At 45.3% G+C, this 25,585-nt stretch overlaps 1 protein-coding gene across 1 annotated transcript; it reads left to right on the forward strand.

Annotated features, from left to right (window-relative positions):
• Positions 1 to 6,581: 6,581 nt before the first annotated feature.
• Positions 6,582 to 21,545, forward strand: glis3 (GLIS family zinc finger 3; the record flags this gene model as incomplete). The annotated part of the gene is made up of 8 exons (XM_079735672.1): positions 6,582 to 6,820; positions 8,715 to 9,357; positions 9,685 to 10,023; positions 17,258 to 17,419; positions 17,773 to 17,883; positions 19,148 to 19,274; positions 19,377 to 19,443; positions 21,383 to 21,545. The coding sequence occupies 8 exons, from the start codon at positions 6,582 to 6,584 to the stop codon at positions 21,543 to 21,545; spliced, it is 1,851 nt and encodes a 616-aa protein (XP_079591798.1).
• Between the last annotated feature and the right edge of the window lie 4,040 nt (positions 21,546 to 25,585).

Genomic DNA, 25,585 nt, shown 5'->3' on the forward strand with positions numbered 1-25,585 from the left:
TACCTCCTCCTCCTTCTCCTCCTTCCCCTTCTCCTCCTCCACCTCCTCCTCTTCCTTCTTTTTCCTCCTCCTCCTCCTCCCTATCCTCCCCCCTCCCCCTCCTCCTCGTCTCCTCTTCTCCCCCTCCGCCCTCTCCTCTCCTCCTCCTCCCCCCTATTCCTCCTCCTCCCCCTCCTCCTCTCCCCTCCCCCTCCTCCTTCTCTCCCATCCTCCTCCTTCCCCCCCTCTTCCTCCCCTCCTCTTCCTCCCCTCCTCCGACTCTCCCGTCCAACCTCCTGCCCCCTCCTTCTCCTCCTCCTCCTCCCCCCTCCTCCTCCTCCTCCTCCTTTTTCCACCTCTCCCCTCCTCCCCTCCTCCTCCTCCTCCTCTCCTCCCTCCTACTCCTCCTCCTCATTCTCCCTCCCACCTCCCCCCATCCTCCTCCTCCTCTCCCCTCCCCCTCCCCTCCTCCGCCCTTCTCCTCCTCCCCCTCCTTCTCCTCCTAATGTTCTGAGCGTGGGGCTGAAGGGAGATTTACGAGGACCTGGGAGTCACCATTAGCAGGTGCCCTCAGAGAGGGACCCTCTTCATCGTCCCCGGGTGCGATGTGTTGCTGACTGTGACGTGTCGCCACAGGGGGCGATGGGTGCCCTCTAGATGGACTGTCTCCTACAGCGAACATGTAGGGGGCGGGGGGACGTCCTGTTAATCACCATCTGTTCCAAGACCCACCTGTTTAATGAAGATGGATGTGTGGGCGGTGGGGATGGTGGTGGTGGTGGGGCTGACCAGGAGGCTTGCTCAAGGCAGGGGTCTAACGACGGAGACACCGGTGTGCGCACCATTGGAGACAGCCCTCCGATCACCCATGACGACCGCGACAGCAGTCACATACTGAAGGCTGTCGGGCGTGCGGCCACACGTCCTCCCGCTGGTGAACGGGTGGACGGGTGGAGGCATAGAGCGGTAAAGGGTTTATGGATGATGGATGAAGGGGTGATGAATGGATGGATTGCTGGACAGATGGAGGTAGGGATGAGTAGAGGGGTAAAGGATGAGGGAATTGATGGATAGAGGGATGAAGGTGGAAGGACGATGGATTCATGGGTGATTAATTGATGGACGGAATGGTAAAGGATGAGGGGTGAATGGATAGAGGGGTACAGGATGGGTGGATGAATGGTTGATGAATGGTTGATGGATAAATTGAGGAATTGTTGATGAATGGACAGATGAATGGGTGATGAACAGATGGATGGATGATAGAAGGGTAAAGAAGGGGGGTGAATGGATTAATAGAGGGGTAAAGGTGGTTTGAATGATGGGGTGTTGAATGGATTGATGGAGGCATAATATAGGGGCTTCTTATTGTAAGTCCTTTGGATCAAAGCGTGTATAAACCTAAATCTAAATGGATGAATGGTGGCTGGATGGGTGATAAAGGGATGGAGGGATAAACAGAGGGATAAAGACACAGGGAAATAGGTAGAGTATGTTAGCGTTGCACTATGGAAAAAGTGTGGGGATGAGAGAGAGAGAGCGAGAGAGAGAGAGAGAGAGAGAGAGAGAGAGAGCGTGAGAGAGAGAGATACAGCCTGCAGCACACAGCCCCGCTGGCTTAGCCCAGGAGGTATGCTCAAATTAAAAACAGGCCTGTGGCCTAACAGCAGTTTTAAACACAAGGACTGGGGTGTCAGCAATATTTTATTACAGTCATCCTGCTGAAAAAGACAACAGAGAGCCAGGGAGGTGAGTGCCGGGGAGAGATGAATGCCTTTGTTATGTGATGTCCAATAACCTCCATCCGCCTGCCTTATGGAAAGGTTAATGGAATCAAACAGGATGGATGGAGGGAACTTGAGATGAGACTTTAGAAGCATGGCTCTTAATCATCAGTCTTCCACCTGGTGTTAGGAGATGAGGTCAATAACAACATTGCATCCATCTCAACATGTAAACATTGGTTAATATCTCTGGTGGGAGCTCAATATAAACCCATATGCAGTATGTTCTGGAATGGTATCCCCCTTGAACAATCTGTGTGACTTACTATCACACTATCAAAAGCCAACAGCACTTGGACGAGTCAAATGCGTGACATTGCGGCCTCGTCTGTGATGTTATCAGATGCCCTAAGTAAAAGGGTCGGAAGGACTTAAATTATCAAAAATGTTTAGCCCGTCTCACTAAGCCCCAGTTTCCCAGCATCCTCTGAAACTCTCAGCATTTATTTTTAATGGCCTTTGTGACAACATCTCTTTTGTTGTTTTTAGCTTTTAGTGGGTCTCTGTTCATTCTGATTCTGCCACTTCCCCTTTGGAAAGTGCATCCACAGCAGAGCACCAGCTTACATTACGTCCATGCATGACTGACTACAATGCCAAAACATGTAAACAAATTAAAGTCATTAAGCATATAGCATTACTATAGTGTCTATTAGCGATGCTGTTGGTGGTGGTGGTAGTGGTGGGCGGGAGGGAAGGGGCTCTTTGGGGAGGACAAGAGGCAGCTTGCAGTAATGAAGGATGATTCCATTAAATTGATATCGCTAATTCGCCACACCCTTGCTAAAGACTGCGGGGAGGGCGGAAAAGAAAGAAAAAGAGTTGACTCAGCCCAGTGCTAACCTTGTGTTTGACTCCCATTCTGTCGTTAACAAATCAAAAGTAGATTAATGGCAATTCCACAGAGGTGTTCATTACCCTAAGTGACTATTGTAATATACCTTTGAGGGAAATCACTGCTGATCTCTCATCTTGACACTAAAAAAAGTACCCTGCTCGCATTCAGCCGTGAGGATCCTGTAAAGCCAATAAAAGAGCCCTGATTCTTTTACTGTGTTAGGAGAGAGAATGCACACACATGCATTCATTCTGCCACAAATGAAAGGTGCTTAAAGAGGATAAACACTGCTTTCCCAGCCCCTCCCTGACTTTCTCCCTTCCTTCCTCTCTCCCTCCCCTTGCATCTCGCCTTCTATCTCCCTCCGTCTCTGGTTTTCTCTATTCTCTAGTCGTGTTTATCAAATAAACTCTTGTAGCCTAATATGAATCTTTTTGGCAGAGTAGCATGAAGAAAAACAAGATGCCGAAATGCAAACTAAGCATTAGAAAAAAGAACATTAGAATTGAAATGCATCTTCACATTTACATGCAGAATGTCCTGGAATCCTTCTGTTGTTTATTCAGGAGGAAGGTTAAATCAATGGCGTGTGTGTGTGTGTGCGAGCGTGTGTGTGTGTGTGTGTGTGTGTGTGTGTGTGTGTGTGTGTGTGTGTGTGTGTGTGTGTGTGTGTGCGTGCGTGCGTGTGTGTGCGTGTGCGTGTGTGCGTGTGTGTGTGTGTGTGTGTGCATGTGTGCATGTGTGCTTGCGTTGGCATTCGCCCACCATCACTGCTGGTGCCCATCCTATGCTGTTGCTGTGTGACACACTGTGGTGACATTTGAAACCAGCTTGGAACCATAGCTAGGAGAGGGGTGGGGAGCTGGAATCAATGTGGTGCCCCAGTAGCAGGCTACTCCAACCATCCATATCCCTGTAGGATGGACGGCATTATGTGTATTGTGTCCAGCGTAAGCGTAGTTCCAGACACTGCCTGCGGATGGCGCTCAGGGACAGAGCGTCCTTATTGCCTGCTGGTAAAATACATGTGTTCCTCCTCGACAAGAGTTCGTGGTTATACTTAATCACCAAAACTGATGCTTTTGCTTAACTGTCTTCACTGTATAAAGATTATTTATGATTGGAGAAGATTAGGAAATAAATTGGAATACACTAACTGAGAAATTTACAATCTTTGTTCCGGTATTTAATTCCTCTCATCATTCTGCATAGAGAAAAAGAAAGTGTCAGGATGTTCCAAGTCTGGGTCAGTTTCTGGTTTGTTGTAACTGGTATGGATTGCAGTAAGTGGGGTTTAGTGAGGTTTTTGATGTACTAACAGTAACCCCTACTGGCAAAATAGGGAAGTTTACCGAAGTTGGACCTAGATTATAGAGATACATCGATATTCAATATCCATTTTTCTATTATTTTTATTCAGGCCTATATCCAGATTTAATCATCGCATATTGTGAAGAAAAAAATAATGCATCTGATTTGTCGTATTGTAAAACGGTGTACAGCTATACACAACTTTAACCACCAGATGTCACAGTTAGGTTTAACATTCACAAACTTGAAGAACCTTCAAATAAGGAAAGCTAAGTTAAGATAAAAAAGATAAAAGATAACAATTATACTCATTTGGTTATAAGTTATACTACTACTACTAGACCTACTATGCTACAACCTTAACATCAATCAGCGTCATCAGAATCATCATCATCATCATCATCATCATCATCATCATCATCATCAGAATCGTCATCATCCTGTTCTGTTAATAAGCAATGATGTTAATATAGTAGGATTTTCTTCAAGTCCAAGTCCATTCTGTCCACTAGGCCTCCTGTGGATCGGTCTGTCTGTCTGTCTGTCCTCCATGCAGGCTTTGCCCTCCCTGCCTCCCCTCCCTGAGTGTAAACACATCGGTCTCCATGCCAACCTGGAGCATGATCCTCAGAGCAAACACTCCAGCAGTCTGGAGGAAAGTGACAAACAATGGAGTCTGAGCTGGAGGCTGGGTCTTAAGAGAGCAAGTGTAGGAATAAAGAGAGAGAGAGGGGGACAGAGAGAGAGAGAGAGAGAGAGAGAGAGAGAGAGAGAGATGAGAGAGAGAGAGAGAGAGAGAGAGAGAGAGAGAGAGAGAGAGAGAGAGAGAGGGGGGGGGGGGGGATGTAATATGCAAAAACGATAATTGTACAAACACAGTTGTAACTGTAAGCCTAATATAGACTGATAGTATGGTTTAGATAATTGTTTTAAAATGTCTAAAAATACATGCCATTAATTTCTCTGCTCATTTTGACAATTTAAAATGGAATAGCTTAGGCCTCAGTTGCACATTTATTGTCCAGTACTGCTGAAATGTAACATCAAAATATGCAATTTTAATGGTTCATCAATATTGTAAGAATATCAGATCAGATCAAGGTATGAAATGCCAAACAGTATATTCAATTTGTTAACATTATTTGCCAGTCACCATTAAGGTGCTGTTTGAATAATTTATGCATTGCAAACTGATTAAACTGAGTAAACTCATAACAAGCAGCTAAATATTTTACACACAAATACACATAAACATCTAAATGGCACTAGTCCACCACTCAAAAGGTTACCAATGGAAGGGTTAAATTACCTCAAAGCTTTGTTAAGGAAGGATAAATAAGGTAATATACTCACCCTAAATAACCACTCAATAGGCTACAGACCGAAATTTAAAATAGAAAACAATAAAATAAAAAAAATTGCCTGCTGTTGCGCTCCGCAGGCAATTCCTATTATCAACAGCTCATTCAAGGGCAAAGGGGTAATCGGAATGGGGGGGGGACTTCCTGGTAACGACGATGACCAGAAGAGTTGGTGGGACGCCTTTGGCGAAAACTGAAGGAGGGACAGACAGCTGAAGGAGAGACAGACCACAGAAGGAGGGACAGACCGGGCTGCACAGCGAGGGAATCACAGCTTCGTCTCACAGTTGATTTTCCACGAATCCCAAATGTACCCATGTCTCGACGCCTGAGCTAGTGTCCCGAGCAACATGTGAGTAAAATAAAGCGCTTGAATTATTTTCAATTCTCATCAATATGCTTGATTAAAGTTCGATTGTGCTACTTGATAGTTGATAGTGTGGATAACAACTTTTCCTATCGCAACGCAAACACCGGGATAGCTAAGTATATGCACGTGTTATGTTTTGACATTGGTAGACCTATAATTGGGATTTAATTCTCTGTTAGAAACCTTATTTGTGATTATGCTTTAGGGGGATAGATTAAACCTATTAATTGGTTTTAAATGGGAAATGTAAATTTGAGGTTAAGATGAGCACCACAACATGGGCTATTATATTTTCACAAACAATGGGAGCTGATAAAGACCTGTTTTGATACTTAAAGACAAAGTTGTGTCTGTGACTATTTGCGTCACCAACTGTTTACAAACAGAAACAGAAAAGATTTGTCAAAAACAAGAGGACTTTTAATAAATGTATCTCATGTTTTTTATGCATTGTTATTTATTTGTCATTTATTTTTTTATTAGTTATGTTAAACTTCAATCCGCGTATTTCCTAGGTGTAGGAAGGAGCGTGACGGAGCCAATGAAACGCCGACACACAGCTAGGCGCCAACGAAAACAACAACAACACCAGCAGCAGTGAACCGTCATGGCTCCCCAGCTTCGGCAACCCCTCGCCGCACAAGGTGCCCCCTGCCTTTAGGCCCAGAGTGTACGCCTGTGGACCCCTCTCCATATTAACAGCAATGAACGGGAACAAGGGGGGCCACCTCCTGGTGTCCCCCTGCAGTGTGGGCCCCCCACGCTACATGACCAACGGACGACGGTCCCCGGGCATCCGTATGCCCATACGGACCACCACGTCCCCCCGCTGGACAGGCATGACCCCCCCCGTAGCTGCACTGGGAGGAGGAGGAGGAGGAGGAGGAGGAGGAGGAGGAGGAGGTGGAGGAGGAGAGGAAGGAGCCCCTCACTGGGCCATGTCGTCTGGGAAGATGTCGGCCGGGGCCAGCGCTCCCGTGGTCCTTCCAGCCCTTAGCCTTCGCCGGCGGGTTCTGACCAACGGCTCCGAGTTAGGCACGCCGTCCCCCGGACACCACCACCGCCGGCTCCACGACCCCACCTTCGAGGCCGCCTACGTCCTGCCTGGAGGACAGGGTCACTTTAAAGGTAAGGTATGCCGACTGACGCACAAGTCACACGTGGGTCACGCCGTACAGTGAGGGTACGTGAGTTGATTGAGATGGTAATGGTGTTCACTAAGGTATGAATTTATACAATATTTACAGTTAGGGTTATACCACTAGACCTTACGCTAACCGTTAAACCTCTGTTGGTAATGCTTTATAATAATGCAGATCACTGCATTCATTCATTTAATTAATGGTTAATTAATGTACCCTTATTGTGAAGTGTCGCCCACATACGTGCACACACACCCAACGTATGGGCTGTGTGCATACTGTTAGTGTTTGTGTGTCTGTGTGTGTGTTTGTGTGTGTGTGTGTGATTTGACCGCATAATTTGTTTTGGTCTGCCAGTTTCAGACAAATACCTACAGTTCAGTGTGTGTCTGTGTGCACAAAAAAGGACAACAAGAAATGTTCCCACCGTCAGACTGACATAGTGTGTGTTTGTCGCAAGCAACGAGCCACTATGTTAAAGAAGCGGTTAACATGCGCACATCTTCTTCAAGCTTCGCTGCCCTTGCAATATGCTCATGCCTTCCTTACTGTATTCTCTGAGAGTCCACTGGTCCCCTTGTTATTGATGATTAACCAGACAATGGCCTTGCACGATGGCTAAGTAGCTCCTCGCCACCGGCACCTAACTAAAACTGACCAACCCTGAGTAGAAAAGGGCTCAGTCCTGATGGAGAGATAAATCAGGTGTTAAAAGGTGTAATTCTGCTAGCCTCAATTGAACACAATTGGTTTAGAAGTATTTGCCTTTCATTTGTGAGAGAGGGACCTTCTTTCTCAGGTCCGGGGTGTGAAAACACACCAACACAGTGTTGAACAGGGTTAACAACTTGCATAATAACCACGCTATCTGTTCGCCGTCAGTTTCGTAAAGTTAAAGACGAAAAAGTTTTAGTTGAGTTAATCACAATTTGTATCATAAAGCATATTGTTTTCATATTGTTTTAAGAGTAATATTCAGTTTTAATGAATCTGTCGCAGAAAGGAATATGATATTTTTCTCTTAAACAAATGGCATTCTTAATATATCATTTATAACACACATAAATGAACAAACATATATTCTCCCTGAACAATTCCTTACCTGAGCTCTAATTAATGTCCACCCACCCTCATAGTTGGAGACCTTTGATTCTTTTTCGAGCTGCGGGTACACCGCAGCGATATGAAAGAGACGTTTCAATTCTACCGTGATATATAAAATGACCCAAACACCTACGGGAGTCTTCATCAAGCCATGTGCAGCATACTAGAGGTTCCCCTTTCTTCAACCCTGTGCCCAGCAGGTCATTCTGTAGCGGGGCCGTCCACAGAGCCGTTCCACCAGCCGTCAGCCTGCCCTAACCTGCGGGTCACCAGTAGCCCCATGATCGTACAGAGCCTGGGTCCAAGCAGAACCCACGGCCCGGGTACCATGGCACCGCCTCATCCTCCAGCACACCCACAGGGGGTCCTTGTACCCTGTACTGATGCTAGGTACGTCCTACCTACCGTACATCGAGGCCTGTACGTGCTCGGTTGGTAAGCAGCACAACCTTGGGTTTGTAAAGTCGGCGCGTGCCAGCGATGCGGTCAGTCCACTGAAAGGCGGGCGACTGCAACGCGACGTCCACATGGATGTTGCGGATCACTGATTGGTGTACTGATGAGCAGGGCTTTGTTCGCAACCTTTGAGTTAAAGGCTTGCAGCTCGAAGCTAACCAAGCCGAACAAACGGCTGAAATCTTGTCATTGCTCTACTTTTGGAAAGCACACTTCTGCGATCCATTATCCACAGATGTTGCAAGCATTGGTCGTCTAAATCAACCTTTAGTGTACATTCGGCGTGCAAAACCCTTTGCAGTAGCCTGTGTATAAGACGTATGCGCTTGAGGCGAACCCCGGCTACAACACGGCTCTGCCTGTTTTCAGATCCCTGCACTCCAGAGAGTCGCTGGCCTCCACCACCCTCAGCCTGTGCGAGACCCAGTCCATGATGAGCGGCCGGCAGGACTGGCCCCACGGCTACCGCGTCCTCCCTCCTCTGGGGCCCCTGATGGGCTCGCCGCAGCCCGGACCCGACGGCGACCACTTCAGCCTCATCCTCTCCCCGGTCGGGACCTCCATGTCGGGCGCCACCACCGTCTCCGGCGGCGCCGCCAGCAACGCCGCCTCCCTGCCCTCGTACCTCTTCACCTGCGACCCCGGGAGCCCCAAACTGGCGGTGGCGTCGGCAGCAGCGGCGGCGGCGGCGGCGTCCCGCTCTAAGAAGCGGGCGCTCTCCATGTCCCCGCTGTCGGACGTCATGGGCATCGACTTCAACTCCATCATCCGCACCTCGCCCACGTCGCTGGTGGCCTACATCAACGGCTCGCGGGGATCCCCGTCGGCCCTGTCCGTCCTGTCCCCGGTCGGGGCCGGGGACGTCTACGGACACTTCCTGGGCGTGAGGGGGAGCTGCATCCCCCAGGCCGACGGCCGCCACGAAGTGGCCACCGCCGGCGCCCTCGCCCTGGTCCAGGGACCCGCGGGCAGCGGGTCGGAGTGTATCCGAATGCAGAGACTGATGACCGACGTAGGAGGGGGAGGAGGAGGAGGAGGAGGAGGAGGAGGAGGAGGAGGGGTTGGAGGAGCTCTGGAGTACCAGATGGCCAACATGGTGGTGGAGCAGCAGGTCCTTCCAGGGGACGCGGGGGCACCGGAGGAGGCCCCGCTGGGCAGCAGTAATCCCGGGGACGGCCTGCTGCCGTCCGGCCCGCTAGACCCGTCGCTGTTGAACCGCGTCCAAGGAACCGCCCCAGCGCCCCAGGGCCCCCCCCCGCCGTACCACGCTCACCACCGCCGCCACCGCCACCCCCACTGCCACCACCCGCACCTCCACCCTCACAGACCTCCCGCTCAGGACAGCGAGGACCCCGCCTCGTACGGCGCGGCGCCGGCGCCGGCGCCGCACAGGCCCATGTTCGGCTTTCTGCCCCAGGAGCCCATGCTGGAGGAAGAGGACGGGGAGCTGGACGACTACGGCAGCCACTGCTGCCGGTGGGCAGACTGCAGCGCCGTGTACGACCAGAAGGAGGAGCTGGTGAGGCACATCGAGAAGCTGCACGTGGACCAGCGGCGAGGCGAGGACTTCACGTGCCACTGGGTGGGATGCCCGCGCAGGCTGAAGGCCTTCAACGCCCGCTACAAGCTCCTGATCCACATGAGGGTCCACTCGGGGGAGAAGCCCAACCAGTGCCCGGTACATGCACGCACGCACATATACACACATATACACACACACACCCACACACCCACACATTCGCATGTGGAAACAAACAAACACACACACACACACACACACACATCCACACACACACAAAAACACACGCACATTTGCATTGGCAAATACACACACACACGTACACACACACACATGTGCATTCACACAAACAGACACACATACACATACATACACACATACATTCACAACACTCACAGAGAGACATTCCCCCACAGACACCCACAAACATGACACACACTCGTACAAGCACACACAGGCACAGACAGACAGACACACAAACACACACACACAGACGCACACATACACACACTTATATTTGATATTTGATCTTTCAAATCATTTTTGTGTCCTTCTCGTTTTGTGTACCTCGCTTAACGCTCTGTTACACTAAATGCCAAAAAAGAATTATCTTGATGGAAAATAGTGACATATAATTTTTAGTTATGAATATCAAAATTTCATGGTCCACTTCCTTCTATGAGACAAGTCCTGTATCCATTTTCCCAGAAAGAGGTGAGAGAATGCAATCAAAACAAAGACTGACAGCAAATTACTCAAAGCACCGCAGTTCATAACACTCCCCTTCAAACCTGCAAGGCCTTATGCGGAGAATCATCACACCACTAGCTCCAGGGACGTCCGTTTCTATGTCATGCCCGTCTGTTTCAGGAACGAGGTGTAGTTGACAACATTACCATCTTTAGCGCCTATCTCTGCATTAAGGGGAGCTATTGTTCTCCCATCGCTGGCCTGTGAGCTAACCCATTGATGGAGCTGTTGAATCAAGGCAATGCCAGGGTGGCCAATGAGATCTGGCCATCGGGCTCCTGCCTCCTCGCTCTCAGAGGGAATGCTAGTAGCCTTCGTGTCTGTCAGCAGGGGAAGCTAAGCCAGATCATCTTTTGAGAGACTTGGCCATCATTCTGGCAAAGGGATGCCACTGAGCTTGCTCTGGCTCCGCTCAGAGATGGTAATCTGGCCAATGAGGACTGGGATTTGAAATAAATATGAAATAACTTGATTCCGGCAATGATTATCTCTGGGCTTCATGAAAGCGTGCGAGGGCGAACGATGTGAATGTACAACGCTTACTAAGAACACTAAACGTTTGAATTGGCTGGTTGTTCATGTTTTGTAGACAATGCATTTCCTGGTTCGTGACTAGAAGAGATCAAGGAAAAGGATGTTTTCCTGCTCGTAGCAGTAAACAAAACAAGGCTGGACGTTTCGGTTGGTCTTTGATCTCCCCTCCTCTCTCCTCTTCGCCCTCACTGGCGGAAAAGCACTTGAGTATCGTACGCGTAAGAAGACAAGGCTGTTCTCCTTCTTTTCTCGTGTCACCGCTCTCGGCATGTCAACTATTAACCCATATGCATACCTGCGGTCGACCTTCCCCACCAAGAATACTAACTTATTAGTGAAACCTAGATTTGTTGCCATGGCAATCGCCGTCACGGATGCCTCGGCGTACCGGCCCACCACGCAAGCGAAGGAGAAACATATTTGGGGTCAGAACCACCTTCCCAAAAAAAAAACCTCATCAGAACCAACCGGCATGACTTGTCAACACAAGACCTCCAATAAGATTTGGATACAGCCCTCGCAGAGAAAAACAACAGCTGTTAAAGTGTTTTTTTTATGTGGGAGGAATCTGCGAGAGACTACAGAAGATACTCTGAAAGAAATATGTTTCCACTCCACTAAAGGCTCCGAAATACTTATTGCGCAATATGTAGCGAGGCACTATGTGTTGGAAATGATTAGCAGATCAGTTGGTTGAAGCATAAGCCGAGGAGGAGAACAATGCGTGGGATCGTCTTACACTGCAAACACCGCGGGCACGCACAGACTTGTGCCTGTCATTCCCCTGTCTGCCTAGTGAGGGCCCGGTTGTTTAACTAACCTAAAGTTGATGCTTTTGCCTTCGAGTCATGTCTTTTCCATCTCAAAGGCCTATTTTTAAACGCATTATAGGTCAACCTGCATTCTTCGTTTTTTTCAGGAGTTGCAATTAGCCAAGCCAAGGTTGTTTCTTAGAAAGGGTTTTGAACCAAACCGTGGCTGTTATTTGGAGTGCAGGTGTTTAAGAAAACGTTTTTTGGTTTTGCCTTTTTTTACTTTATCTTGTGAAATGTCATCCTAATTTAAGCAACACTAAGATATCGTCCATCATCATGTAGATGAAAACAATATTTTTAATCAACTCTGTAATTAATGTTCTGTCCTCACATAAGGTAAAAAAATAAATGAGGAATCAATTCAGCTCTTTTATTTCAAATCAATCCCCCACGATGATTCAAGACAGCAGATGTCACATGGGGACAGAAATTGATCGAAGCAGCACTTTTTTAAAATAAATTAATCGCATCCACCATTTATAATGATCAATTTCATGCTGTTTTGACGACTGAACATAGAAATATATTATTTTTCAATGTTGATCAGAGTTTAGTAAAAGTCTTATTAATTGTATTATTGCCAATTATTCTCCACTGGTCTAGCCTTGGGAGCCGCATTTTCCCATGGTCATTGAGTCAAGACCAACCCTTACAATGCATAAAATTAACACCCAGCACATTTATTTCTCAAAAACGGGCTAGTAAACAGACAAACGCAATTTCAGCGTGACCCTTTTGAAACTTTTTAAACATATTTAAGCATAAAAATTAAAGAAAAGTTGTTGTAAGAAAAAGAAAAAGGGTCACGAACCATCTAGAAAAAGGGTTGCGACCCATGCAGAACAAGGGTCTCGGCCCATTCAGAACAAGGGTCACGACCCATGCAGAACAAGGGTCACGACCCATGCAGAACAAGGGTCACGGCTCATCAAGAACAAGGGTCGCGACCCATTAAGAACAAGGGTCGCGACCGATTCAGAACAAGGGTCTCGGCCCATTCAGAACAAGGGTCACGACCCATGCAGAACAAGGGTCACGACCCATGCAGAACAAGGGTCTCGACCCATGCAGAACAAGGGTCGTGACCCATCCAGAACAAGGGTCACGGCTCATCAAGAACAAGGGTCGCGACCCATTAAGAACAAGGGTCGCGACCCATTCAGAACCAGGGTCGTGACCCATCCAGAACAAGGGTCACGGCTCATCAAGAACAAGGGTCACGGCTCATCAAGAACAAGGGTCGCGACCCATTAAGAACAAGGATCGCGACCCATTCAGAACCAGGGTCGCAACCCATTCAGAACAAGGGTCGTGACTCGTGACCCATTCAGAACCAGGGTTGCAACCCATTCAGAACCAGGGTCGCAACCCATTCAGAACAAGGGTCGTGACTCGTGACCCATTCAGAACCAGGGTCGCAACCCATTCAGAACCAGGGTCGCAACCCATTCAGAACAAGGGTCGTGACTCGTGACCCATCCAGAACAAGGGTCGCGACCCATTCGAACAAGGGTCGTGACCCATTCAGAACAAGAGTCGCAACCCACCAGTGGAGAAACACTGCTGTAGCTTATACATTGAGGATTTTTTGTACAAACCAACATGTAATAGTATATATTTTTGATAAAGAGCCGTCTTTATGGAACATTTTTGACACTGATGAATTTAATTTGATTAGATAATAGTAAAGTAAAGCACTGTCTTTATCTAAATCGGTTTACTATAATGGAAGGGAAAATAATTCCATTCAATATCAAAAGTAACATCTCTCTTCACAAGTGTTTAGCTGCACACAGGAAATGTGTATTTGCTTTGTTGTCTTAGTGGTCACGTTAGGGCACTCATTATTTTCATGATTAAAAGCTCTTTTGTTTACGATAGTAGCTACACTTAATTCTTCATCTCCATTCCATGGCGTTCTATACGTGTGAAAACCTATCAGAGGATTGAATAGGATCACAGAGATGGCTGTCGACAAATGCTCATGCACAAGAGGCCCACTAGAGAGAGAACCGCACACATGCCTGTTCCAGTTTTCATTATTCCTTAGCATGAGCGGGGAAAACCAAACTCTTGTACATTGGCACACATTCCCCACTAACCTTCCCTACACATCCTCCAGTCGCAGACTGAAAACGCATCTGTTCAGTCTGCATCTTGGCTTCTAGAAAAGAGGGCCAAGACGAAGTTCCTCTTGTTTCTAAACTGAAGCACATTAAGCAATTCACTTTTGTGATTTATTTGATATAATCGCGTGATTCATACCATTCCTTTGTAGTATCCTCATGGTCCAATTCACTTATTGTAAGTCACTTAGGATAAAGCGTCTATCAACAAAAATGTTGTGTCGTGGTATATAAAAATATCTACTGTTCATTGCCCAAATGTTGCTAGAGTAAATAAAAAAGCGAATAATGCATGTATTTTCCGTAGGGGAATGCAAAAATAAACAAAGAGTAAGGATGAAGTACAGAGGGGGTTGGTGGGAGGGGAGCGAGCCGGCCCTAGAGTAGGGCTGGGCAGCGGGACTAACTCTTGTTGGCAGCGCTAGGCGCGGCCGTTGTTGGAGCAGCGCTACACCCCCGGCTGCCAGGTCCCTTTTCAGGGGCTGGCGGTAACATTAAGCTACACGAAGGTGCCATGTTGCTGTCCTTTCAGTCCAAAATGTCCCTCGCGACAGCTAAAAGGGCCTCCGATGTTTTATAGCCCCTTCATGATGGAAAGAATGAGAGGGGAGGGGGGGTGGGGGGCGTGGTGATGTGGGGCGGGGGGGGTGCGGGGGGTGAGGCACACACAGACACACACATACCGGACCCTTCTGGCCACACTTGGAATGAGGTCTGTTATTTATGTGGGTTCGCTTTGTCTCCAATGTTTTGCTAGATAGTGTTCATCTTTTTAACTGTGTGTTTCGTGTGTGTGTGTGTGTTTTGCTTTTCCCGTATCAAACTGGTGTTCCTCCGTTTAATGGTTTGGTGTCCATTGTACTTTTCATTTTTAGACTGAACAGACAAATGGTGCAAGTAGGCCATAAAAATAATGATGTTTGTACTAACCATGTTTATTTATATCTGGATGGAACTGCGAAGGATTTCCTAATACCCCGCCATTACCCAAGAGCCATTGCCCAACAATTCCTTCATCATTTGGTCATGCTCCTAGTCATCATGCAATTCGATCTTCTAATAAATTGATAAAAACAGAAGTTCAGAAGAAATTCTGTGTATCTTACGGAAAATAAAGTTTTTAGGACCTGGTGTGTTGGAAATGTACAGTCAAGTAGGGCTGTATTCTTATTGTTGCTAGGATGTTATAGGTTGCTTCTGGGGTATTTTAGATGGTTACTTGGATTTTCTAGGTGTTTACTAGGATGTTATAGCTGGTCAATAAGGTGTTCTGGGTGGTTGCTAGGGTGCTCGTTGTGGTTGCTAGGGTGTTATAGGTGGTTGCTATAATGTTATAGCTGGTCAATAAGGTGTTCCAGGTAGTTGCTATGTTGTTCTAGGTGTTGGTGTACCAGGGGGGTGGAAGGGGTTTCCAGGGTAGTGGCTTTGGTTATCTAGGTGGTTGCTAGGGTGTACTAGTTGGTTGCTATGGTGTTCTCGGTGGATGCTAGGATGTTGTAGTTGGTTTCTATGGTGTTCTAGGTGGTTGCTATGGTGTTCTACATTTTAAAGTATAATCATTTTAAAGTTTAAATAGTATGCTTTGAGTCATTTTATGTAAGCATAGATAGTAAGTTGGCAAGTTAAGAACTAATGTTCAAAAATATGAAGGAGGAGTCAAATATGGAGGTTTGAGAGATGAGAGAATTCTGTTATTAACAGTGCGATTTGTGTGTATGTGGTGAACATTTAAAGTTCTTTATTTTAAAATATACAAAGACCATTGCTTAGCAACCACAGCAAGGAGGTCAGCATTTGTATGTATGATACTATACTGTATGTCATGGATGTCATGCCTGGACTGAATATTGTGGGCAAGGTCACCATTTTTAGATTTCACTTGTTTATATTTTATGGGAGTTTAAGAGTCTAAAGTTTTGAGTCACATATATATATCAAGATTGAAGGAGGAGTTGAGCAGGGACGTTTGGGATGAATTCATACAAATAAAGATAACAAGTATGATAGATAACAAGGAGTCGTGCAGCTAGCCAAAGCTGCAAGCTTAATACAAAATCGCTCGTGTTTCTCATTAAAGAAGCTGTTGAAACGTCCCCCCCTTGAACTGCAGTGGAAAGAAATACTTTTCGGTTTGGGGGGGGGGGGGGGGCCAGTATGTGAGGAATGCAGCCCAGCCATATGAGTCATGGTTTGTGCTTCTCTCCTCCATTAAGCTAAGTAAGTACATTCCTTACCCCCTGCGACCAGAGGTGGAGAAACTTCTGGGCACGCTGTGGGGCAACAGCATTCCTGATGACGTGCTTCTGGGATGAGGTCACTGGGATAGCTAAAAGGTGCTGTGTCAGGGATGGATACTCAGGGTATGAATACCGCAGTGGTTAAGATGGTTTAACAGTAACAAGAACGGAATGGTCAGTTTGTTGTGCACGATTCACAACAAATTTGAGGATAGACAGACAGACGGGCGAAAAGTCAGACAGACAGATCCACTGAAATATAATGATTCAAACACTGACCCCTTCTGGTTAGAGTTCACACTTAAAATAACGATGTCTTACTCACTGGGGGAGCTGACATGAACACTAACGCCTGTCTTCCTGTCAATCTTCTAGTGTTAAGTCTATTTTTTGATATCTGATATGTATTTTATGCATCAAAATATTTGACAAGACAAGATTGACAAGATTCAAAAAGCCTCAAGTTTGAAAGTCTTTGACCACTGTGAAGTATTTTACTCTAATTACATCAAATACAAACAGGGCAATAGTTGAGCTTAAAGAAGATACTGACATTGAGGCAATTGCAATTCTGCATTCATGCTACGACGATGAATAACCAGGCAATGTTATCAATATTATTTATGGCTCGACATGACTCAATCACAAATTAATGATCGTTTAAACCGACTGACCTTGCGAGGTTAAAGGTTAACGACCACAACTAGCTCCTGATATGTGCGCAGCCGCCTCAGAAGCACATGCAGTTCTGCTTGCGGACACTGGAGGGCGTCAGGGAGCCGACACCAAAATAATGACTATCTCCACAAGTCAACTACATTGTTTTGACATTAAAACCGTGCTCCGAGCCCACCTTGTATAATTGCATTTTCTCCTCAATTATTTTTTTCTCTCTCTTCTCTCTGAATTCTGTCTCTGTGTGTATTTATAGTTTGAGGGCTGCAAGAAGGCGTTCTCGCGGCTAGAGAACTTGAAGATCCACCTTCGTAGCCACACCGGGGAGAAGCCGTACCAGTGTCAGCACCCCGGCTGCTACAAGGCGTTCAGCAACTCCAGCGACAGAGCCAAGCACCAACGCACACATCTGGACACAGTATGTGCACAAACACCGTAAATACACAAACACCATGAACATAAACGCCAGAACATAAACACCGTTTACACAAACACCATGTACAAAAACATCATATACAAAACATGTACAAACAACATATACACAAACTCATATCAAGTCTATCTGTTGGTGTGTTTGTGCTTGCGTTGCGTGTGTGTGTGTGTGTGTGTGTGTGTGTGTGTGTGTGTGTATGTCTGTGTGTGTATCATTGTGTTGATGTGTGTCTGTGTGTGTGTGTGTGTATGTGTTTCATTGTGGGTGTGGTTGTGCGTGTGCGTGTGTATATGTATAATTGTGTGCGTGTGTATAATTGTGTGTTGGCGGGTGTGTAGAAGCCTTATGCGTGCCAGGTCCCGGGGTGTATGAAGCGCTACACTGACCCCAGCTCCCTGCGGAAACACGTCAAGTCCCACTCCTCCAGAGAACGGCAGCTCCGCAAGAAGGTACACATGTGGAACAGCACCAGGATCAGACTGGAACAGATCTGTTACGTATAATCTATTACATAGAGATTCATATCTAAAGTTTCACAAACGCAAATCTCAGGAAACAGGGCGTTTCACGTTCTTTCTCTATATATCTGTTTCCACGAATCATGTGGCTGGAGGCAGGGACTGCGAGCTTGTAATTGTGAACACAAACTCGGCCAGCTGTATCAAACTGTAAAAAAAAAAAAAAAAGAGTCTGTAAAGGTTTCAAATCAACACCGTTTGGACCGGCCACTGCGGAAATAGGCCACTGTGGAAATAGAACCCCCTTCTGATTGCTACATCCGCAGGCATGAATGAGTTTCTCTCTGGTAGAATATCTCTGGACGAAACAGGAAACAAGGTGTGATCCCGCCCCTGGCAGTCCCTGGGTCCTGGCCCAGGCTCTGTGCTCTCTGCTCCCAGAGGTTCTGCCATACATAGTTGGAATGCTGGATCCAAGATTAGATTGGACTTTATTATTTTACGGAATATTTAACATTTTCCAAGATTCTTTTTGTTTGGTTAGATTGATTTGGGTTGATTAGATTTGAGTCGATAAGATGCAAATGTGTTTAATTCAACATAATTATAATTGCACTTAGTACTACTACTATAGTAGCCCTATTGCAACACAAGATGCAGATGCTTTTTTACCTCTTTATAATTATCATTACTAACATGACATTACAGTCCCTATAGGGGCAACATATAATAATAGTATATTCACTCTGTGTTGTTGACCTTATGTCTCTTTACCTTACCTGCATCACTTTAAAGTTCTCTTTAATAAGCCTTGTGCTTCTTAGTTGAGAATTATTTTTAAGCCAGGTAAAGTTACCATAGATACAACAATCAGTGGCTTCACTTGCATATATATATATATAAATATACTGTGTGTGTGTGTCTATAAAAAAGTTGCACCAAAATACAAAATGTATTCACACATATGTATATATATTTATTTATACATGTATAAATAAAAAAATATGTAACATATATATATATATTTCTGCATATATGTATTATGTTTGTGTGTCTGTATATTTTAGTTAAAGGTAAGTATCCACCATGTATCATATTCTTGTTTGTTGATCCTTAAGGTTTTCGTTTTAAATCTGCTGTTTCGCCATTCATCAACACCATTCATTTTCTAAGTGGAGGAAACACATGTGAATCAGTTTCCTCTTGCTACCGGTGTTCCGTCTGACTGTTAACCTGTCATGTGTTGGATCTCCAGCTCAGGTCTTCTGCCAGTGTCCCCGAGGAAGAGCTGACAAGCTGTTTGACCATCCAGCCCCTGCAGGCCACCCTCTCTCCTCCGGGCCACTCGCCTGGAGCGTCCAATGAGCTACCTTCATACCCCGGTACGGTAGGAAACACGAGCGTTAAAACCACCCACGTAAACACGCGGTGTCATTAGATGAAGTCTCTTGAAGATCTCTTTTTGTTGTGTTGTTTTTCTACAGCTTCTCTTCAGGAGCAAGATCCCTCGTCTTACATGTCTCTGTTCTGCACCTTGAAGGAAGCGTACAGGTAGCTTCTGCTTCTTCTTTAAGGGACTTTGTGCAATGTATAAGTTGGTATGTTGTTTATGTGTAAGCTGTTGTCGCTGCTGTTGTTGTCGTGGTTGCAGGCACTTTTCAATTTCTCGTTGAATTATCGCACATAGCGTCCCACACAGACAGACAGACAGACAGACAGACAGACAGACAGACAGACACACACACACACACACACACACACACACACACTACTTCTGCACCTTGAAGGAAACATACAGGTAGCTTCTGCTTCTTCTTGAAGGGACTTTTTGTGATGTATAGGTTGTTATGTTGCTTATATATAAGTTGTCTTCACGGCTGTGGTTCAGTCGTGGTTGCAGACACTTTTCTTATTGAATGAGAAAAGTGCGATAATTCAATTTCTCATTGAATTATCGCACATAGCGCGTCACACACACACACACACACACACACACACACACACACACACACACACACACACACACTACTTATCAAATAACACTGGTAAACGTGCAGCAGATCTGTATCACCCCAGAAGCCCGACTATGACTGGTGGGTTTCACTTGGCACCGGCCACGTTGGAGATTTCCCATTGGCATGCTCACTGTAGCCATGACAAATTTCGAAAGCCTCCACATTCCACTTATTTACCCGTTTACTGAAGACAACAACCCCGTAACGACTTACTTACACATCGGTTGTCATGGCACCGTACCAGAAAGCTCATACATTAAATAATCACATTAAGATTGAAGAAAAAAAAAAGAGACCCCAAAAAAATACAAATCTCTCCACCTCATAGAGAGGCTCAAAGGAGCTCCGTTTTTTTATGTTCTTTTTTTTTTATATACTTAACACAAGAATGTAGTCTGGCGGGAGGGGGGGGGGAGGGGGGGATTTTACAAGATTGGGAACAGCCAACAGATAGACTGTTGCCTGGTTCGGTCCATGGTTTAAAATAAAAAATAAAAAAACTAAAACAGAAAAGGAAACAAAAACTCCAACCTCTTCACCCTGGCACTTCAAGAGCGGCGCGATGAAGGACTTCTGCCGTCCTAAGCAGCCAGATGTACGGAGCCCCCTCGCTGGCCCTTATTGTTCCAGGAGCAGCAGCAGGCCCAGGCATTCACCGCAGGAACCCGCCGCCACACAATTGGCTGCTGAAAGCCCCGCCCGCCGCTTTCTCATTGGTGTCAAGGGCCACTATAAATGGATGCTATAGCCACCGCCAGGCAGGGCTAAGGAATTCAATGAGAGGATCATAAAAATACGAATAAATGTCCATTAAATGTGATTGCTATTTCTAGATGCTAGATCCTTTCTAGATGCTCCGTGGCAGCGTCTTGATATTTTTTCTTACATTGTTAGCCTTTTTTCGCAAACGATAGTTGTGTTGATTTTCGCCGTGACAAGCTTGCTATCCCAAGCGACAGAGAGATGCGGCAGAGTTATGTTGTATCTTTTTATTCAACAATAACCCCCAGTACGAACCTCAAGGCTATTGAGCAAAAAAAGCTTCTGGATTCTTCCAGATGAAAACAGCACACCAACCACATGCCGCACAGCAGGAAGCCATCCAGCATGTGCCTCTTTCAGATTATCTTTAATTAGTCAGCATGTGCCAATTACTTAGATTTATAAATTGATCTAATTGGCAAATGGTTTATAGCACATTACCATCTGCACCTTAACCCGTTAGGAAATACAAACGTATCACTCGTTGGGTATATTTTGTCGCATTTAAAATAAATCCAATTCCATGTTTTTTTTTGTTTCATTAGTTACATTTTTCCACGATGAATGAACTGTTTTGTTTCTCTTCTGAAGGTCATTCAACTGTTATTAAAAATTTTGTTTCCAAAATTGTTTTCGTCTTACTCTCACTTGATTTTCCAAGTATTGACCGCGGTTTGAAATATTTCAGATTTGTCGATCCGTCCCCCCACCAGCATGTCCCTGGGGGGGCCCAGCACCATCCCCACCATCCCCACCAGCACCTCCACCTCCAGCACCGGGCGTCTTGTAGCACCTCTTGCTGCCCTCCTACCCCCGGCCCACCACAGCAGAACAAGCAGGAGCTCAGCCATGCCGACCACATTCCTCCATCGATGACTGATCTAACAAACCCAGGTACAGTAAACCAGGTACCATAACCCAGGTACAGTAACCCAGGTACAGTAACCCAGGTACCATAACCCAGGTACAGTAACCCAGGTACCATAACCCAGGTACAGTAACCCAGGTACCATAACCCAGGTACAGTAACCCAGGTACAGTAACCCAGGTACCATAACCCAGGTACAGTAACCCAGGTACAGTAACCCAGGTACAGTAAACCAGGTACCATAACGCAGGTACAGTAACCCAGGTACAGTAACCCAGGTACAGTAACCCAGGTACCATAACCCAGGTACAGTAACCCAGGTACCATAACCCAGGTACAGTAACCCAGGTACAGTAACCAAGGTACCATAACCCAGGTACAGTAACCCAGGTACCATAACCCAGGTACATTAACCCAGGTACAGTAACCCAGGTACCATAACCCAGGTACAGTAAACCAGGTACCATAACGCAGGTACAGTAACCCAGGTACAGTAAACCAGGTACAGTAACCCAGGTACAGTAACCCAGGTACAATAACTCAGGTACAGTAGCCCAGGTACAGTAACCCAGGTACAGTAACCCAGGTACAGTAACCTAGGTACACCCAGAGACAGTTTGTCCACAGTTAACACAAAGTTTTTGCTTTTCCTCTTCAACATAAAGGGGGAGTTGAATCTGAAAAAACGCTGTTAGCGGTTGTTAGAATCTGAAAGTCCAAAAGAGTAAATGAAAGGAGGGTTTCTAAGACACGTACAACCAAGGATAGCTTTTTTTCTTTTGTGTCACATTTGATTTGTGTAAGTGTGTTTTTCTTCTTGGGAGATGAAAGAATGCCGCTGTTTCTTTATCTGTAGCCTTAAATAGATAACCCTTTCCTCTAAACCTGACAACCACAGTAATGTTGACAAGATATTCACAAACACCACTTAGAAATACAATTACAGCTTGAAACGGGTTAAACAAAAAAAAGAATAGGCAGGCATCTTTGAATCTTCTCAAAGGCACACGTTCATTCAAAAGGAAGAAATCCTCAATGCTGGATTTTATGTGCATGATGTGAAGTAGATGAGAGACATTTGAGCATTTACAGAGTCATTCGGGTTTAATTGAGTTACACTGCTTTTTTGAGGACATTTATGTTTCAAATGTTAATTTATTATTAATATTACTATTATAACTATCATTATTATTATTATTATTATTATTATGTTATAAAAAAACATTTTATATTATTCATAATAATATACATTTTGCTAATCTGCAGAGCTCTCTGGGCAGATGGAGATGCATTACTCTCCCATGGTCAGCGCTGGAATGGCTGGGACACAGTCCACTGTGTGTCTCCTGATGCCGAGCCATGCCTACGGGGATGACCTGTCTTCCATGCTGAACACCGTACACAGCCCAGCGGACATCCCACGCAGACCTCAGGCCGCCATCTCAGGTGACGACTAGATGATGTGAATACAGTAATTTACCATTACTGTGTTTGTTGATGTAAATACTACTTTTTGACATTGTGTTAAAATTAATAGAGTTTGTGTGTCTGTGATTGCGTATCCGTGCATATGTGTGTGTGTGTCTGTGTGTGTTTGTGTGTGTATGTGTGTATCCATGCATGTCTGTGTGTATGTGTGCGTCTCTATTGTGTGTTTGTGTGCATATCCGTGCATGTGTGTATGTGATTCTTTGCATTTGCATGTGGGCGCATGCATCTGTGTGAATGATTGTTTGTGTTTGCCCCCCCCCCCACCAGAATTTGACGTCTACATCCCAGGATGTGATTCCGGCCATGCATGAGGAACAGTATATCGAATGCAGTGAAACGCTGCCCAAGTCATCTTTCGTGCATCTCTATTAAAGCAGACTCCCTCCGGTGACGGGCCGTGCACTATCGCTGCTGGTAACAGGTGCTTTCCGGCAGAGGCGAAAATAATGAAGCAGTTTAACTTGCTGCTTCTTACAGCACACACAGGGGTTATGTGTTAGTGTCTGATATTCTGCATATTTCTCTGTGCTTGGATCAACATGATTTGTTTTTCGTTGTTTAATATAGCGCTGAATGTCGACGTTTACTTTGATTCCTTCTTTTACGATTGTATAACATTGTCATGTTGTAGTCTATTATGAGACTTTTGCACATCATTTCGAACATGCGTTGGGAAAAAAAAGCATATAAGAGGTAATTTATTAAGTCAAAGTTTAATTGTAACCATAGTAACAATAAACCCCTTTAACATGCCACTTTAGTATGTGTAGCTGTTGTATTTCCAGACCTTATTTGTTTCTGTGCCAAGATCTAAACTAAAGATTTCTGCTGGTTCTTCGAATTAATTGTGAAAATTAATAAATATTTTGCACTGCTTCACCAGAATCTTGAGGTTCACTTTAAATATTGTGGTTAAAGTTCAAATGATATATTGTTCAGTTGGAACATTTTTGCACTCAATGATTAAACCTTCATCATGTTTAATATCAGTTTGTCTTTCCACAAAGATTATCCTCTCCCCCCCTCCCCATACTACTAATTATGGACCTATGCACATAGAAGCCATGTTACCCTACTTCCAAGCAACAAAAACATTTAAAGTGCCCCTTAGGCGTAAAAGCAAAGATAGCTGTGTGGGTAAACACCTTGGTATGTACTGTAAGTTTATAACCAGCCGCATCTCGGCATATAACAACATCCAGTAGAAACGGTTTACGCACAGTGTAGTTCTCACCACCACCACCAACAACAACAATATCTTTGTATGTATATTTTTCATTGGAAATCCAACAAGGCTGACATGACATTCTAATTATACCCGGCCAGACTCCCTTCCCATTTGTCTGTAAATAACATCTGTGCGAGATTAATTAACTGTAACTCATTGCAAAAAAACGTAGGGGGACAACAACCGCAACAAGCAGTATGCCGCCATTGTTGATTCAAGATAAAATAATCCCTCCCACCTGCTTCTAATTCGACTCCCTGAGAGGTATGCAACCAAAGGGTTTGTGTGTGCCAGCTACTGCTGTCTTGTAGTAGTAGCTGTTCCTGATTTATAGATGCATGTCTTGAACATCAAATTACTAGACTATAGACAAGTGAGTAAAAAGTCATAGCTATGGGCGCTACCATTGGTGCATTTTCCTTTATTTATAGAATTGTAGCCGTTTTTGTAGTTCTTTTTATATACATTTGTGCTCAATCACCAATGTCAAAAACTCATGACACCAGAGTGCCAGATGGAGGCATTGTTGCAAGGCACTTTGCGCTTTGAGCAAAAAGCCATGAAATCTTAAATCAAAACCCTTCTGACCGGGTGGAGCATGAAAAAAGAAAGTATGGTAGAATACATTGGGGGCAGGCGCAGGTCGGGTAGATTTTCGGAGATACAGTATTCAGATAGAAAAAGATATGTAATGGTCTCCATCAAATATTTAAACATACGTTAATGTATAATTTTATACAATTATTATTTAGTGACATCCTAGTTCTCATTATGTTCCAGAAAAACACGTCACAGGCAGCCATTATCATGGCGGTAGATCACAAATTGGTTACTACACTGTATTATGTGGGCATCCCAATGTGAGTCTGTAGTAGTTACCCATTCATCACCATAAACTGTCTCTGGAGCTTAGCTTTTCCTTTTCCTTCAATCCCTTTGAGATGCATACATAATATTCTCCTGCCGTCTGTCTTTATAGTGGATCTAAAAGGTAGGCATCTTGCATGTGATACACAGAAGAGTGTGTTGATCGGGATAGGAGTGCACCGTTGATATCCCTACAAGAGACCAAGCTGGACATATAGAGACAGAATGGTTGGCGTGGAGAGATGTTGCACATGGGGAACCTCTCTCCATGGGACCCCAGAGAAATCCATTGAAATCCTGCAGAGAAATACATAAATCATTGGGAGCCAATCAGAACCGTGGTGGATGAGCATGTCGGATGATGTGGCAACTGGGGTTATCTGGATCTGGGGATATTTGAGGGAAACTGGTCAGGTGTGAACTTTCAAAAGAAATTGACAGAAACACACAAGAAGGAATGCA

This window comes from Pollachius pollachius (genome assembly GCF_949987615.1).
Source record: "Pollachius pollachius genome assembly, chromosome: 4".
Classification (NCBI taxonomy): Eukaryota; Metazoa; Chordata; class Actinopteri; order Gadiformes; family Gadidae; genus Pollachius; species Pollachius pollachius.